Source organism: Gigantopelta aegis, chromosome 10 (assembly GCF_016097555.1).
Source record: "Gigantopelta aegis isolate Gae_Host chromosome 10, Gae_host_genome, whole genome shotgun sequence".
Lineage (NCBI taxonomy): Eukaryota > Metazoa > Mollusca > Gastropoda > Neomphalida > Peltospiridae > Gigantopelta > Gigantopelta aegis.
In genome coordinates, this window is record NC_054708.1 from 59,491,266 (window position 1) to 59,510,229 (window position 18,964).

Consider the following 18,964-nt stretch of genomic DNA (forward strand, 5'->3'; position numbering starts at 1 on the left):
GGGTGGGTTATCAGTCTTCAATTTTACATTAAAAATTATTTATTTATTTATAAAATTTAAAAAAACTAAATCAGTCTTCAGTTTTACATTACAAATTATTTATTTTATAAAATAAAACATGTTTTAAGGCATTCGTAATTCACACGAAACATGTCGTATACCCTCAGGATAATTCGGAATGTTTTCAAATTATTTTTAAATCACTGGCAGGATTCTGCAGGTAAGGTTTTGATTGGTGGACATGAGCTCCAACTGGCTGTCTTTAGATCCACATGTAATAGTGGAGCTAATTTTAATTAGATTGTTTAAAATGAAACTGAAAATTCCCCGTTTTGTATAAATCAATGCTATAATTCCCAAAGTGAAAGCCATGGGCGTCAAGTGAAATTTGAGAAATATTACGAGACAGTTTAAAAACTCTGGGGCTTAGTCTGTAGAGAGCATATCTGAGGTGCCTGGGTTGTAGTACCAAAAACATCCTTGGTTTTTTATCTTCTTCCTAACTAGTGTTCCATGACTGGTATACAAAAGGTCTTGGTATGTGCTATCATGACTGTGGCTTTGCATATAAAAGATACCATGCTCAGCTAGTTAATGGAAAACTTTGGCAGTTTCCTGTGAAAACTCTATCATGTCACAATTAATTATCAAATGTTTGACATTTAGTCACTGATGATTAATTAATCAGTGTGCTCTAGTGGCGTCATTAAACACAACAAACTTTTAAGTTTTAAAGGTCTCACTAGTGTTCATTACTAGACTAATTGTTTGGGTTGGGGTTTTTTTTTGGTGGGGGGGGGGGGGGTGGGGTTATGAAGGCTGTTGCCACCATTGTCCATGTACTTTTTATGCTTATTGTCTCGCCATTTTTTACAAACATAATTCATAGACAGGGCTTGAACTTCATGACGGAAATTGCTGAAGGCAGTTTTTTGTCAATAGATACCAAGTATTGTCTTTGTTTGTAGGGATAATGTTTGGTTTTTCTATTTGTTGCAATAGTTACTAGTTTAATATTGCTGTAGACAGACTCAAAATGTAAGAGACACATTGTGTACATTTTATTTAATTTAATGCTCCATATTTCAGGGAACAAATTGCAAATTTAAAGTTGCTAGTTTAATAAGACTCAAAATGTTTTATTTTATTTAATGCTCCATATTTCAGGGTACAAATTACAAGAGGACAGAGCCACACAGAGAACTTGGTGGAAAGAGCAGAGATCAGTTTTGGGCCAAAACCGAGGTGTGTATTGTTGTTGATTACTCGGCATATCTGACACTTTACATGTACGTGTATCATTGTATTTTTTTATTGTAAAACAAAAACCAAGTGTCATGGATGGTAAAATGAAAAGTTGTACTTTTGTGTAAATTTGTTGTTGTTGTTTTTTGTCCAGCATGACTATAATCCTGACAGCTGGTTTTGACTTTGTTCTTGACTTACTTCCGGACTTACTTCCAGACTTACTTCCGGACTTACTTCCGGACTCACTTCCGGACTCACTTCCAGACTTACTTCCATTACATACTGCAAGTTATTATTATGACCTCTTGGTCAACTAACCACTGTCCACGTTTTGCTGAAGTATAAGTTTGTAATAACAGTACAGGGAACGTTTTGCTGAAGTATACATTTGTAATAACAATACAGGGAACGTTTTGCTGAAGTATACGTTAGGAATAACAGTACAGGGAACGTTTTGCTGAAGTATACGTTAGGAATAACAGTACAGGGAACGTTTTGCTGAAGTATATGTTTGTGATAAAAGTACAGGGAACGTTTTGCTGAAGTATACATTTGTAATAACAGTACAGGGAACGTTTTGCTGAAGTATACGTTTGTGATAAAAGTACAGGGAACGTTTTGCTGAAGTATACGTTAGGAATAACAGTACAGGAAACGTTTCGCTGAAGTATATGTTTGTGATAAAAGTACAGGGAACGTTTTGCTGAAGTATACATTTGTAATAACAGTACAGGGAACGTTTTGCTGAAGTATACATTTGTAATAACAGTACAGGGAACGTTTTGCTGAAGTATAAGTTTGTAATAACAGTACAGGGAACGTTTTGCTGAAATATACGTTTGTGATAAAAGTACAGGGAACGTTTTGCTGAAGTATACGTTAGGAATAACAGTACAGGGAACGTTTTGCTGAAGTATATGTTTGTGATAAAAGTACAGGGAACGTTTTGCTGAAGTATACATTTGTAATAACAGTACAGGGAACGTTTTGCTGAAGTATACATTTGTAATAACAGTACAGGGAATGTTTTGCTGAAGTATAAGTTTGTAATAACAGTACAGGGAACGTTTTGCTGAAGTATACGTTTGGGATAACAGTACAGGGAACATTTTGCTGAAGTATACGTTTGTGATAAAAGTACAAGGAATGTTTTGCTGAAGTATACGTTTGGAATAACAGTACAGGGAACGTTTTGCTGAAGTATAAGTTTGTAATAACAGTACAGGGAACGTTTTGCTGAAGTATGCATTTGTAATAACAGTACAGGGAACGTTTTGCTGAAGTATACGTTTGTGATAAAAGTACAAGGAATGTTTTGCTGAAGTATACGTTTGGAATAACAGTACAGGGAACGTTTTGCTGAAGTATACATTTGTAATAACAGTACAGGGAACGTTTTGCTGAAGTATACGTTTGTGATAAAAGTACAGGGAACGTTTTGCTGAAGTATACGTTTGGAATAACAGTACAGGGAACGTTTTGCTGAAGTATATGTTTGTGATAAAAGTACAGGGAACGTTTTGCTGAAGTATACGTTTGTGATAAAAGTACAGGGAATGTTTTGCTGAAGTATACGTTTGTGATAAAAGTACAGGGAACGTTTTGCTGAAGTATACATTTGTAATAACAGTACAGGGAACGTTTTGCTGAAGTATACATTTGTAATAACAGTACAGGGAACGTTTTGCTGAAGTATACGTTTGTGATAAAAGTACAAGGAATGTTTTGCTGAAGTATACGTTTGGAATAACAGTACAGGGAACGTTTTGCTGAAGTATAAGTTTGTAATAACAGTACAGGGAACGTTTTGCTGAAGTATGCATTTGTAATAACAGTACAGGGAACGTTTTGCTGAAGTATACGTTTGTGATAAAAGTACAAGGAATGTTTTGCTGAAGTATACGTTTGGAATAACAGTACAGGGAACGTTTTGCTGAAGTATACATTTGTAATAACAGTACAGGGAACGTTTTGCTGAAGTATACGTTTGTGATAAAAGTACAGGGAACGTTTTGCTGAAGTATACGTTTGGAATAACAGTACAGGGAACGTTTTGCTGAAGTATATGTTTGTGATAAAAGTACAGGGAACGTTTTGCTGAAGTATACATTTGTGATAAAAGTACAGGGAATGTTTTGCTGAAGTATACGTTTGGAATAACAGTACAGGGAACGTTTTGCTGAAGTATATGTTTGTGATAAAAGTACAGGGAACGTTTTGCTGAAGTATATGTTTGTGATAATAGTACAGGGAATGTTTCATGTCGCAGTTCGCTTTGCAAGTTTCAGAGATCGCAACACAATTTTAAAATGTTAAACACTAGTTGCCAATCAGTTTTCAGTTGGCTATAAACTGTTACTACTCAAAATTGACAAAATAAGATATTCCCTACAGTCGTGTCCCCTTACTAGTCCCCTACCAGTCCAAACGAAGGGGACTATAGCTTCATCTCCATCCGTCTGTCGGTCTGTCGGGTCATCCATCTGTTCCACATATAGTTTCGTTGGGATTGGCAGGGGACGTGTATTGCTTTAGCAGTACTCTAGAATGCTTGGTTGTTAATATCTGTGTTTAAAACTGGTATTTTATTTAACGCCAGGCTAAAGTGAAAACATTCGTGACATGTTTTCTTTGTGAGAAATATGCTGTAAATTGTTATTGTGTGTTTTTCATGTTCAGATAGAAGAGAAAGAGAGACAAGCAGAAGAAAGGAAAAAAGCACAGGAAGAGAAAGAAGTGCTGGAGAAAGAAAGGAAAGAAAGAGAGGTTAGTGCACATTCTAATGATGCTGGAGAAAGAGAGGAAAGAAAGAGAGGTTAGTGCACATTCTAATGATGCTGGAGAAAGAGAGGAAAGAAAGAGAGGTTAGTGCACATTCTAATGATGCTGGAGAAAGAGGAAAGAAAGAGAGGTTAGTGCACATTCTAATGATGCTGGAGAAAGAGAGGAAAGAAAGAGAGGTTAGTGCACATTCTAATGATGCTGGAGAAAGAGAGGAAAGAAAGAGAGGTTAGTGCACATTCTAATGATGCTGGAGAAAGAGAGGAAAGAAAGAGAGGTTAGTGCACATTCTAATGATGCTGGAGAAAGAGGAAAGAAAGAGAGGAAAGAAAGAGAGGAAAGAAAGAGAAGTTAGTGCACATTCTAATGATGCTGGAGAAAGAGAGGAAAGAAAGAGAGGTTAGTGCACATTCTAATGATAGGGAAGTTTTAAGCATGTTAGTATAATAGGCAGGTTTGTACAAATTGATAATACGGAATTTCTTTTTACACATTATTTCACCTGTAATACTGTTTTGTAAACTTTATAATATTAGAGAGGTTTCTGCACAGTACTATATGAGAGTTGTATTATAATAGAGAGATTTCTGCACAGTACTATATGAGAGGTGTATTATAATAGAGAGGTTTCTGCACAGTACTATATGAGAGGTGTATTATAATAGAGAGGTTTCTGCACAGTACTATATGAGAGGTGTATTATAATAGAGAGGTTTCTGCACAGTACTATATGAGTGGTGTATTATAATAGAGAGATTTCTGCACAGTACTATATGAGAGGTGTATTATAATAGAGAGATTTGTACACTTTTTGTAATAGGTAGATACGTGTATGTCAGGGCTACATGTAGCTGTGCGAGTAGAAAATATTGCCATATTATCTATTAAACGTAAAAAAAATTGCAGAAAGCCAGTTATTTTTAACAAAATATCAAGTAATATTAAAATATTTTGCTAATTTAAAACGGAATTCAAAAAAAAAACATTTAGTTCAGAATTGACGAAACTATGATTCTGTTAATAAGACTGTCAAAATGGGTGTAAAATGTACACAAGACCTTGATAATTTTAAAAGACACAAAAACTAATGGGATTTAAAATTAATCATTTAAAAGAAATTTCACAAAAATAAAATCAGTATTAATGTTTTGTTTGATGATCATTATATATAACAAAGGGTAACAAAGTTGTAGTTTATCCTGTAACAACTACTATACTTAAAAAGCATTAAGAAAAAATTCTCCCCTTTGAAACTAATTGTTTTGTGTGTACTTTAAGCATATTTTGTATGATCACAGATAAAAGAAGCAAAGGAACGTGACCGACGCATGATGGAAAAGATGAAGGCAGTGAATGAACAAAAACGAGCAGAAAAATTATCTGAATCTTCAGATAAAGATTCCGATAAGAAGAAATGGGTATATCTAGCTTTTTAACTATTAAAAGCCATCAGTAAAATTAGCTCTAACCCACCTTTTTTGTACTAAGTCAGTAAATCAGTTGAATATTATTTTTATTCTAATATAACAAAGATATAATGTTTTTTAAAAAGTAGAAATTGAGGCTGAAACAATCCCCAAGACTGGTCGTTTTTAAGAGCAGGTTGTATTACAGAAAATAGTATATTTAGTCTCAGATGAAATTTATTTTGGTAGTTACTTCCCTTCGTTCAGATAGAGTGTTATGATTGGTGGTGTCGTGGTTAAGCCATCGGGCATAAGGCTGGTAGGTACAGGGTTCACAACCTGGTACCGGCTCCCACCCAGAGCGAGATTTAATGACTCAGTGGGCAGGTGTAAGACCAGTACACCACCTCTCTCACTAAACACTGACAACTAACTCACTGTCCTGCATAGAGAGCCCAGATAGCTGAGGTGTGTGCCCAGGACAGCGTGCTTGAACCTTAATTTGATATGAGCACGAATGTAAGTTAAAATGAAAATGATAGTTTATCAACCGACCTCGGTGGTGTTGTGGTTAAGCCATAGGACATAAAGGTACAGAGTTCACAGCCCGGTACCGGCTCCCACCCAGAGCGAGTTTTAACGACTCAGTGGGTAGATGTAAGACAACTACACCCTCTCCTCTCTCACAACTACTAATAACTAACTCACTGTCCTGGACAGATAGCTGAGGTGTGTGCCCAGAACAGCGTGCTTGAACCTTAATTGGATATAAGCACGAAAATAAGTTGAAATGTTATGATAGTTTATCACCTTCATTGAGTGAGTTTCAAATTTGTAAATAATAATTAAAAGGTATCTGATCTCATCTACCATTTTAGTAATGGGTCAGTTGTTTTGTGAGTGCTTTATTAATTTGTATATTATTGTCTGATAGACCTGGTATTTTGAAAACACAAAGATGGGGAAAAAGAAGTTCAAAATGACTGAGAAAAAAATAAATAAACATGGTGGTTTTTACGAGTCTTTCAGCTTACAAGTAAAAAAAATTCCAAGTTTGTCTGCCTTGTTTTATCAGGACCATGACCAGCAGGAGCTGTATAAAGATGAGGAGGAACGGAGACACCGCAGTGAGTCACTGAGGAAGGAGCGAGCCGCGGTATGGTTCAGTGGTGTTTGTACACTTCTTACTTGTCGGTCTCGTTGTCTTTTCATATTACTCTCTCTCTCTCTCTCTCTCTCTCTCTCTCTCTCTGTCTCGCTCTCTAACTATCTCTTTCGCTTGCTCTCCCACTCAATCACTTCTCTCTCTCTCTCTCAGTTATCCTTTTCTCTCTACATGTATATCTTGCTTGCTTGCTGTCCCACTCAATCTCACTATCTCTCTTTCTCTTCTCTCTCACTCTGTTTCACTATCTCTCTTTCTCTCTTTTACTATCTCTCTTTGTTTTCTCTCTCTTTCTCTCCATCTCCTTCTTATCCTTTTCTTCATCTGTCTACATACACAGACATTTCGTTAGTCGTCATTTCCTGTTATCAGTGATAAACATTTCTTACACAATAGTAAACTACATTACTATAGTGTTTTCTTTAATTAAATTAACTTCAACAATGATTCTTAATGTTTTGTGGGGTTTTTAAACAGGAAGCAGCGAGGTTAGCAAGTCGGTCAACAAGTACAGCTAGGAATTTCTTTAAACAGAAGAGTGTTGAGAGACCCAACGACAGCAGACAGGCGCCGCCGCCACCTCGGTAAGTATTGGACAGCCCCGATTTTTCAAATCTGGTACCGTCACATAGGCTGTGCCTGTTGATTAGTATTAGCAAGGGATCTGTTACATATAGAATACAACATGAGTGGTCGTTAGACAGTTGTTTCAGACTGTGTCCAATGAATGAAAGCGAGTTGGATATGTTTCTAAACGAGTTGTAAAATAAATGGTATCAATGAACATGATATAAGCTAATTTCTTGTCCACTGGACTGAATTAGCCAGCTTTTGCACCATGCTAGATAAATCTGTCTGGCATCCTGGTGCTGGACGATTTCTACATATGCGTGACATTATGTTGTACGGTGATTGACGTCATAACTCGTGGTTTGAAAAATTCTGTTTGCCATTTCACATTGTATCATTGTTTTAAAAATATTTAAACAAATTAATATTTTCAGCTTTATATTTATTCTTGAATTGTTACATGTCGTTGCATAAGGTGGACTATATTTTTCCATGTATGATTAAATGAGTTTGTAGTTGAAGTGTTTACAAATCATTCTACAAATAAACAAACCGTATGTAGCTTACAAAATTACTGTTTTGTTACCGTAATAAAATGGGCAAGGAAAAGAATCAATCACCGTTGTGAGGTATAGATAAGGCGATTCCAATCCTGGGGGGGGGGGGGGGGGAGTTTTTTTGTAAGGGCCTCGGTAAACCTAGGTCCTCACAAAAAACATTTGTCCCTTAGGTTGGAATTGCCTAATCTATACCTCGCAACGGTGATAGATAGATTCTATTAGGATCTCCTCTCTCCAGCGCCGTGATTTGCTGTGCCAGTTTCAACAATAGCTATACAATTCAAAAAGGTTTAATAGAAGTTGATGATGAATTTTCCATTCATTAGCCACTGTTCCTAACCAAAATTTAAAAAAGAAAAATCAATATTATAATGCTTTTCTTGCGATTCTCTTACAGAAAGATCCGAGATGGTTTTCTCGCTGAATCCCATGAAGACAATGAGAATACATCACCAACCACAGCGCCCTCGATCCCTCACCGTGAACCATCACCCCCACCACCACCACCACAACAACAACAACAGGAGTACTACCAAGAGGAGGAAACGTCACCGCCTGTGGAGGACGAACCACCTAAGAAACCGGTTCGACAACCAGAACCGGAACCAGAACCAGAAGTATATCACGAGCCGGAAGACCTGTCAAGTCCTCAGGCTCCTCCTGCTGCGAGTAACTTACTACATCAGGGTCTCCCTCCACGACAGGACTCTGACGAAGAGGAGCAGCAGAACTGGGATGGTACGCAAGGGAAAAGAATATGGGTCGACCATTCAATATCAGTATCGTGTCAGTACGGATTTACAGTGCCAAGCAAATTTCAAAATACCGTAATTTCATTATTGAAAGAATTGTTTTCCGCCATTTAGTAAAGCACTAGCAGTATATTTGACGAACACAAAATGGCTAAAAAGAAGAGCGAATGGAATTTGTTCTTACTCAGAATCGACAGAAAAACAATTGAGCCTTAACTCGGGCCTGCATTTAAAGCTGAGTATATCGAAAATACCGCTCAGTATTGCTATCGGTATTGTATCAATACCGAATTCATACCGATACTGAGGTAAATCCCACCAAAAATACTGATACCGATACCGAACCTGAAATTTGAATACTGCCCAGGGCCCATATTTTCGAAGCTACATGTATCTTAGCGCTACTATAACATAAAACCATTGTAAGCTATGACGTCACTATGGCATGTACTGTACTGATGTAATAGCCTACGACAGTTTACGATATCGTAGCTCAAAGATAGCTTTGAAAATATGGGCCCAGCTCTACACCAAGCAGGGTTATCTCTAGCACTCGCCACATTTCACCAGTTGCAAGTTTTAAAATTATTTGGCAAATTTTAATTTGATTTGGCGAAATAATTTTATGTTATAATTAATATTTGTTAAAAAGTTGCTGGGTTCCTTCAATTTATTAAATTTAATAGATAATTTAGTCTGAGTGGTGTTTGCACAATGGTTTTTAATATGGCGTTTTGCGATGAAACTTCATATATATAATTATATATATATTTTTTTTTTTTGGACAATATGTTTGACATCCAGTAGCCAATGATTAATAAAACAATGTGTTCTAGTGTTATCGTTAAGCAAAACAAACTTTTTTTTCTTCTTTTTTTTATATTCCCAGCCCCTTTATAATTAATACCACACACGCCAAGGGTAAAACATGGGTTGTGTACATAAAAATAATAAAACAACACAATATAATAATTTAGGATACTGGCTTCCAACCCTACACACACACACACACACTCTCTTTCTCTCTCTCTCTCTCTCTCTCTCTCTCTCTCTCTCTCTCTCTCTCTCTCTCTCTCTCTCTCTGTAGCAATATTCTCTACTGATATTTATAATGAGACTGCGAAAAAAAACCATGCAGTTTTGAGGGAATTCCAGTTTCGTGGGGTTTCACTATAGTTAACTTTGGGTTACATTTTGATGATTGTTTCTTCTGTTAACTCAGAGCCAACACAGGAAGACTTCAATGTGTCGGCTGCACCTGCGACTGGTGTAAACGGATTTGACCACTCCTCACAGCCCAACACCATAATGTCTGCTGACAAGGGTCTGTGTGCCATCGCGCTATACGACTACCAGGCGGGTAAGTACACAACATTCACTCATTCGTTTATACTTATTGTATGCCTAATTAACATTCAAGCATGCTGTCCTGGGACACACAATTAACTATCTGTTCAGGACAGTGGGTTGCTTGTTAGTGTAATGGCCTTACACCTACCCATTGATTTGTTAAAACTCGCTCTGGGTGGGAGCCAGTGTAATAGCCTAAAATATTCCCCCTGCCAAACTATACCCGGGGTATAAAATGGACTAGCCCAGAATATACCCGGGGTATAAAACAGGCTAACCCAGAATATACAGTACCTCTCTAGTCTGTATTTCAATGTCCAGAGGGTTTTTTTTCCATCATAATTTATATATTTTGGGCTAGAGAAGATCGAAATATCTTCTAAAAGTACTAATCTGTGCTAGTTTTATTTTTATGAAAGCAATAGTTGCTTTTCTTTTGAAGCGTTTATTATTATTATTTATTTATTTATTTTGTATACAGGTTAGTAATACAAAATTAGGGTTAGAGTTAGGGGTATAAAACAGGGTAGCTCACTTTAACCCCGGGTATTGTTTGGCAGGGGGGGTATATTTTGGGCTGTTACACCGGTAACAGGAGGCAAATCCAATATTCCATGTCCAATGGCTTAACTATTACACCACTGAGGCAGGTTGTACACAACAGTTTATTAAAAGGGTAATGTGGCAGATGCCAGAAGGTATTGTGGGAATTTTTCCATTCCATCCAGTGCATCGCAGCTTAATATAAAAAGTTCTGGTGTGTGCGGTCTTGTCTGTGGGACAGTTACCAAATGTTTGACATCCAATAGCTGATGATTAAATTAATCTGTGTGCTCTAGTGGTGTCGTTAAACAATAACAACTTTGACTTCATCGTGGGTGACATAGTATTATTACTTTTCAATTTTTATATAGTTTTGGTAATTGCTTCTTTTTTGTACTTACCTTCTTTTTACACCCACAGCGGGACGTATCCCAGTGGTAAAGTGCTCACTTGATCAATCTGGAATCAATCCCCCGTCGGTGGGCCCATTGGGCTATTTCTCATCACAGCCAGTGCACCATGGCTGGTATATCAAAGGCTGTGGTATGTGCTATCCTGTCTATGGGATGGTGCATATAAAAGATCCCTTGTTACTAATAAAAAAAATGTAGCGGGTTTCCTCTCTATGACTGTGTCAAAATTACCATATGTTTGACATCCAATAGCCGATGATTAATAAATCAATGTGATCTAGTGGTGTCATTAAACAAAACCAAACTTCCTTTTACACCCAATAGCTAGTGTATTCTTTGTGCTGGAGTGTTGTTAAACTAGTTCAATTTAGTTACATACAACCAACAGCTTTCTCTTGTAGCTGATGAAACAAGTACCTTGTTTAATCATACTGGTCCAACTGGGGGGGGGGGGGTCTCTCTTTGTCTGTCTTTCCTCGCTAGATGTGCAGTCGGTCTGGGATCGATCCCCGTCTGTGGGCCCATTGAGCTATTTCTCATTCCAGCCAGTGCATCACGACTAGTATATCAAAGGCCGTGGTATGTGCTATCCTGTCTGTGGGATGGTGCACATAAAACATCCCTTGCTGCTAAACGAAAAGAGTAGCCCATGAAGTGGCGACAGCAGGTTTCCTCTCAATATCTGTGTGGTCTTTAACCATATGTCTGATGCCATATAACCGTAAATAAAATGTGTTGAGTGCGTCCTTAAATAAAACATTTCCTTCCTTCCTTCCGGTCTATCTTTCTGTCCATCCATCTGTCAGTTCTGTATATAGTTTTCTGGACTTTTAGTTTTTTGTGTTCTTTCTTTCTGTTTTTTTCTGACAGTGCCTCAAGATATTGAGCTGATATTGTGTGTATAGCTTTATCATGCAAAGTAAGATATTGAGCTGATATTGTGTGTATAGCTTTATCATGCAAAGTAAGATATTGAGCTGATATTGTGCGTATAGCTTTATCATGCAAAGTAAGATATGGAGCTGATATTGTGCGTATAGCTTTATCATGCAAAGTAAGATATGGAGCTGATATTGTGCGTATAGCTTTATCATGCAAAGTAAGATATGGAGCTGATATTGTGCGTATAGCTTTATCATGCAAAGTAAGATATGGAGCTGATATTGTGCGTATAGCTTTATCATGCAAAGTAAGATATGGAGCTGATATTGTGCGTATAGCTTTATCATGCAAAGTAAGATATGGAGCTGATATTGTGCGTATAGCTTTATCATGCAAAGTAAGATATTGTGTGTGTATAGCTTTATCATGCAAAGTAAGATATTGAGCTGATATTGTGTGTATAGCTTTATCATGCAAAGTAAGATATTGAGCTGATATTGTGCGTATAGCTTTATCATGCAAAGTAAGATATGGAGCTGATATTGTGCGTATAGCTTTATCATGCAAAGTAAGATATTGAGCGGATATTGTGCGTATAGCTTTATCATGCAAAGTAAGATATTGAGCGGATATTGTGTGTGTAGCTTTATCATGCAAAGTAAGATATTGAGCGGATATTGTGTGTATAGCTTTATCATGCAAAGTTACAGATGAGGGCCCAATTCCACACAGTGATCTTATCCCTAAGATTACCTTAAGTGCACAGCTACCGTATGCACTAAGGTGATCTTAGAGCTAAGATTACTTTGTGGAATGGGGTCCTGGGCCCTAATTCACAAAGATCTCTTAGGCCCTGCTAGACAACAAAGCAACCTCTTTGCAAGTCTTTTAGCATTGCACTGCTAGATCGCAAAGTTACGAGAGTTTAGTGAATTAGGCACCAGGTTTGAGGTTACATGGGGATTAGCCCATTTATAACAAAGTTATGGCCACATTAACTTTAACGGGAATGTTTTCAAGGATCATAACTGTCAAAATGAAATTTATCCATTTGTGACAGAATAATGGCCCTTGAACTTAGGAAAAATATGAATCACTGAGTTATGAAAAATTGTGAAGCTCCAGCAGGGGACATGTATTGTTTTAGCAGTACTCTCAGAATTCTTGGAGGTTTTTTTTTGACAACTGATGAAACAAAAACTGTTTGATCATCATGACACAACATATTTATAATTTACCTTTTCTTGTCTCGCAGCTGATGAGACGGAGATTACGTTTGACCCTGGCGACACGATCACAAACATCGATCAGATTGATCCCGGCTGGTGGATGGGGACGGCTCCCAACGGAGCTCAGGGGATGTTTCCTGCCAACTATGTGGAGATTATTGAATAGAGGAGACATGATCGGGAGCCAGTATTCAGGAATTTCGTCACACCAGGAGCCAAAGAACATAATCATTGAAAATCTACATTTCAAATCTCAGATCGGATCTTACAAAATCTTACAAAACTTCTTCTTCTTTTTTTTTCTTAATGTTAATATCTGCAGATCAATGACAGTGTCAGGGTTAATCTTCCAAAATTTAATTTCTTTGTGATGTGGAGGAGTTATTGCAAGTTGCACATTTTTAACAAGTTGGCAGAATAAATGTTCATTATTTTTGTAGGATGGCAACTGCTTTAAAAACTATTACAACTTGATGCTTTTCTGTTTGGTATCAAGATCACAGACTATACACTTAATCATTCATAATGAATCCAGACATGTATTTAATTTTATAATGTAAAAATGTTTAGTGAAAATTTCTACAAACAAATATTTATTGTCATTATAAATTAAAAGTAAATTGAGATTGATTAAATTTTAATAAAATATCATTCTTATTCATATTATTAGTATTGATCTCTGTAATCATGTATTTGTTGTCAGGTTGACGATCTAATAAGATGAGATTATTGTGGAATATTGGTCGATATCTTTACATGTACGACGGGTTCGTTCACAAGACTTTATTACAGGGACTCATGAGAGGTAACGGTTTGTCAGCAGGGCTGAGTGTATTTAAATAAAACAATTAATTTATTTTAATATGTCTAACACGGCCTTATATTTAAATAAAGCAAATAATTTATTTTAATATGTCTAACATGGCCTTGTATTTAAATAAAACAATTAATTTATTTTAATATGTCTAACATGGCCTTGTATTTAAATAAAACAGTTAATTTATTTTAATATGTCTAACACGGCCTTGTATTTGAATAAAACAGTTAATTTATTTTAATATGTCTAACACGGCCTTGTATTTGAATAAAACAGTTGATTTATTTTAATATGTCTAACACGGCCTCTTTTTTTAGAGATTGATCGAAGAGTTTTAACATGTTATTTCTCAGGCTATTACCAAATATCTAGGTGGCCTAGAGTAAGATTTTTAACTATCACACATATAAATGTAGTGTTATGTACACTATTACCCACACAGTTTAAAATAGATTGGTTAATATTCAAATGGTAAATCCAGCTAGGTAGTGATATGTCACTGTTAAGCAGTTCATGATGTAACGCACTATAAGCTGACTTCAGTATGTGTATATAATTGTTTTACTAGTTACATTGTTTGAAACATTCTTGGGTAATATATAGAATATTAAATTAGCTACCATTTGATATCAAGTTTATTTACAAATGAAACTTGTTTCACTAGAGGCATAAACTTGATTTGAAATTGAATATACTATAATTACATGTGTTAATACATGTATGTCTGAGCTGCTGGCAGATTATAATTATTTTAGCAAAGTCAAAATCTTTTCTTTTTTTTTGTAATCTTTTAAATAATTTTTAAAAATATATTTTAGTTATGCAGAACTACATCAATTTTAATAGGGCTTATTTTAAGAACTGCAACAATAATAACAAGGGTTATTACTAACCTTATCGATCCCCACACACACTTGGAAAAACTACAATGCTGTGTGTGTGTTTACTTTTGGTCCTGTGCATTTCCAGATGTAGGTTAAAGAAACTACTCACTTCCTTCATACAAATGTTTTTATAAACTCTCATGCAGTCCACTTGTTATCAACAGTACACTGCTGTTCATATAAAACAATTTAAACACCAATTGAAAATCAGTCATTCAGCAAGCTCAAAAACGAGATAAACTTCACATCTAAATTTCTTCTGACATAAGTTGTGATATAGCTCAGTAGTAGAGCGCTGTTGCCTGGGGTGCCATGGGATGTAGGATCGATCCCATCCAACTGATTCTCTATCCCAACCACTGCTCCACAATGTGTCTATCAAAGGTTGTGGTATGTGCTGTCCTGTCAGTGGGAAAGCACATATAAAAGATGCCTTGCCACTATTCTACAGCAGTAGCCTATGTGTGGCAGCAGGTGGTTTCCTCTCTCTCACACTAGACCAAAGGTCACAATAATGTTGTGTTAGACATACCAAACAGGTCAAACCATTTTACATAGTGGAGAATGTATGAGGAAGTGTAGATTCTTAAAAATATAAAGACGAGTCCTATGGGGGATGAGACAAACGCATTTTGTTGTGAATCCACACTTCAGAGTGTACTCTTCAACTTAATTCATTATTCATTAATTGTTTTTAACGTGATTGCCAAATTAGCTACTATTTTATATTTTTTAATCGAATAAAAACAACTGGTTTAAATGCCAAGCAATATTTGCAAAACTAATAACCCAAAGCAATGTGATCCTTTTCATCCTCACCTGAACGATTCATCAAGTAAATTCTAAGCCGTGAATGGCTGGAATTAAGCGTGATACACATGCTAAATGTATGATCTATGATTTCCTGTTTAGTATCAGACAATCCTCATCATATTCCATCTGACTACATCCCTATCACTAACATCAGGCTTCAATTACATGTGATGATGCAGATGTGTGATTTCATGGACTAAAACATTATTAAAACAAAATTATTAAAATATGGTTAATTTAAGGAATCCTTTGGTAGCCAAACACTAAATGTTGTAGCCATGTTGGAGAAAAATTAGCCATTGGCAATGGATAGGATGAGAACTGATAGTATACAAGTTCTGTTAGTTGTGGGTTCAAATCCCTGATGTGGAGACGCAAAAAGATCAAATTGCATTGGTCACAGTTGTAGATTCTTGAAAAATAATCCAGTGTTAATACAATACATGGTGATGTCATCGGTATGGATTAAGATGTAGCTGGCATATCTTCCCTTCTTTCTTTAATGACCTTATTCAATATGTACTTTGCATGCGTAAAGTTAAAAACCAGAAGGCATTAAAAAGGTTTACGTTTGAATTTATGTGTTTCTTCTAGCATCACAGTTGTACGGTTTTTATTTAAATTCTAAGTCAAAGACAAACTCAATGAGCTATATTATTTGAGTTCAGAAATGAAAGCTCTGGTTGTATCTGATTGTACTGTTTGTACCTTATTTCGTCATGGCTGAGCACGCTAATTGTACATAGTTTATCAGCCTGTACGAATTCATTAGTATTTATCGCACAGTATTTATCTCTGCTTGCTAACTTAGAGTACTTAACTGTGTTTTGTATTAATGCATGAAGGTGCACTGGAGTTCTATTCATTTCTCAGCATTTGTGTAGTAGCCATTTGCTGCAATATCTTTGTCATATTTGTCGCACACAACTGTTACACTCCAACTCCAACACCACAATTACACACCCCACATTTTCATGACCTCAGCACTGTTACACTGTTTGGTAAAGTTATGGTCACGTGGTGAGGGGGGAGCACAAGCCACATTTTAATCTTTATATAGAGAGGGGGAGATGGAAAACATACATGTTTATCCGTATGTACGGGTCAGATCCCCCACCCCACCCCCTTGCAGTTCTGCCAGTTCCTACAGGTTTGTAGTTGACTTACTAAATAGTCCAATAATATACTGTCTGAAAGTATATTTAATTTACCCACAAAGTAATTAAATCAGTCCCCTACCAAGTTTTATATCTCACTTATTGATATCTTGGGATACAGATAAATCACAAAAATTACTTTGTTAATATTTACTGTATGCCGACGAGGAACATGTGCACAGTATAGATTGGAAGTCACGTGATCCATGCATTTGAAGTCAAGTGATCTATGCATTTGAAGTCACGTGATCCATGCATTTGAAGTCATGTGATCCATGCATTTGAACTCACATGATCCAAGCATTTGAAGTCACGTGATCCATGCATTTGAAGTCACATGATCCATGTATTTGAACTCACGTGATCCATGCATTTGAAGTCACTTGATCCATGCATTTGAAGTCACATGTTTCATGCAGCTCTCTGCTCAGGCATCGTGCCTTTAAAATGACACTAATACAACAGCTACACCCTCATGTTACAGTAACACCTCAAATCCACCACAGTTAATCCCAGTTGTATTTATTAAGTATGTATTATTATCCTATAAGACACACACATATCACATTTTAATAAAGTACACACCAAATTACAATACAATCCCAAACAATTGTATTTCACATTACAATTTTATAAATCAAATCGCACATCACAAACACCAAACGACACACACCACAAGTGCACTGGATTACAATATAATCCCAAACATTTGTATTTCACATTACATTTATAAACCAAATCAACACTTCACAAACATCACACACTACAAGTGCACTGAATGTATTTGGAATTTTAAAAGATTTCCAAAAACAAAAATTTGGGAGTTATGTTTTTTTGTATAAAAAGTGGAGAAATCGTAAATTGCTTTAAGTCCTGTATTCTGAACATTAGGAGTTTTTTGTTTCTTTCAATTTAAAAGTGAACCTAGTCAGGTCCTGTGATTTAAAGCAACTGACCCTCGTTATTGTACCATGTAGCATTTCAGTTATTACCATTAAAATACACATTAAATATTTTGCTGAAATTAACCCATTTTTGACGATTCAACAGTTTCTGTTCATCATTTGTGGTAGCTTGTAATGGACATTTTGTCAGACAGAAAACCTACCTGCGTGTAGAACTTACTAGGGTCAGTGACTTTAAATGAAACTATATTGAACAACAACAAAAAATGCAGATATTTAGTGCCAAATTTACAAAGCCTGTTTATGTGTTGCACCAGAGCCAGTTTATCCTAGTAGCACATATAGCACGTGCTACGGGCCCCACGCTACAGGGGGCCTTGCAGTGATGTGTACATTTATTTTTCCCAGGTCATTTTTCCACTCTTCCCGAGGTGGTTGCAAAATATATATCTTGGGAAGGTGATAAAGCTGTTATTTGTGCTACAGGCCTCGCAGATCCTTAAACCAACTCTTGTCTTACACGTGTGTAACTACATACATTTACAATGCTTAAACGTCTGTATATAAAAAAAAATAAAAAATAGGCTTCATAAATTTGGCCCTTAGTTTTCAGTAATTTATTTTAAATTATTTACTTTCAGTCATTGTATTTTTTGTGTCTATTAAAAGTATCAGTATCTTATGAACGTCTTAAGTCCATTTTGAAAGTCTTATTAACTGAATTAATTTTATCATGAAAAAACACAATTATTAAAAGATTTGTGATTCTTTTGTTGTTCAGTGTACACATGTACCTATAGAAAGGCATAGATAACATAGATTTGAACATAATAACAACACAGCCCATTTGTTTGTACGTCTGGCTTTGTGTTTTGTTGGGGGTTTTTGTTTTTTTACAAGGTGTAGGTAGTCTGCTGAATTATTGGTTTAGTAAGGTTTGTATTTTGTTTTTTAAACAAATCATGCGTGTTTGAATATTTGTCGAGTATGTATGCAGTAATAGTGAAGGTTTATATATGATGTGTATCCAATATTTTCTTTATAAATTTTGTATGCGACTCTCAATGAAGTATATTTTAATAAAAGATTTTCTTATTTGTTTGTGTTTCTGTAATTTGTGTGGTTTTCAAAGATCAGATCAATGGTGTGTGCACGATAGGTCGGTGAGTAATAAATTATCTAAATGGAATGAATTAATGAAAGGAAGGGATGTCTTATTTAATGACACATTTTAATATATGGCATTTGACATATAGTTATGGACCAGACAGATATTCAGGGAGAAAACCTGCTGCCTTCACGCAATTGGCTACTCTTTCCACTTGGGCTATTTCTCGTTCTAGCCAGTGCTCCACAACAAAGACCATGGTATATACTATCATGTCTGTGGGATGGTGCATATAAAAGATCCCTTGCTGCTAATCGAAAAGAGTAGCCCATGAAGTGGCGACGGCGGCTTTTCCTCCCTCAATATCTGTGTGGTCCTTAG

At 36.1% G+C, this 18,964-nt stretch overlaps 1 protein-coding gene across 1 annotated transcript in view; it reads left to right on the forward strand.

Moving 5' to 3' along the window:
* LOC121384766 (drebrin-like protein A) overlaps window positions 1-18,572 on the forward strand; it is a 32,888-nt gene extending 14,316 nt beyond the window's left edge. The window contains exons 6-13 of the mRNA XM_041515312.1: window positions 1,168-1,245; window positions 3,928-4,014; window positions 5,328-5,447; window positions 6,511-6,591; window positions 7,078-7,184; window positions 8,128-8,468; window positions 9,705-9,842; window positions 12,926-18,572. Coding sequence (XP_041371246.1) covers window positions 1,168-1,245; window positions 3,928-4,014; window positions 5,328-5,447; window positions 6,511-6,591; window positions 7,078-7,184; window positions 8,128-8,468; window positions 9,705-9,842; window positions 12,926-13,065 — 1,092 coding nt within the window. The 3' untranslated portion in view covers window positions 13,066-18,572. The remainder of the gene's footprint in view (window positions 1-1,167; window positions 1,246-3,927; window positions 4,015-5,327; window positions 5,448-6,510; window positions 6,592-7,077; window positions 7,185-8,127; window positions 8,469-9,704; window positions 9,843-12,925) is intronic.
* The last annotated feature ends 392 nt before the right edge of the window (window positions 18,573-18,964 follow it).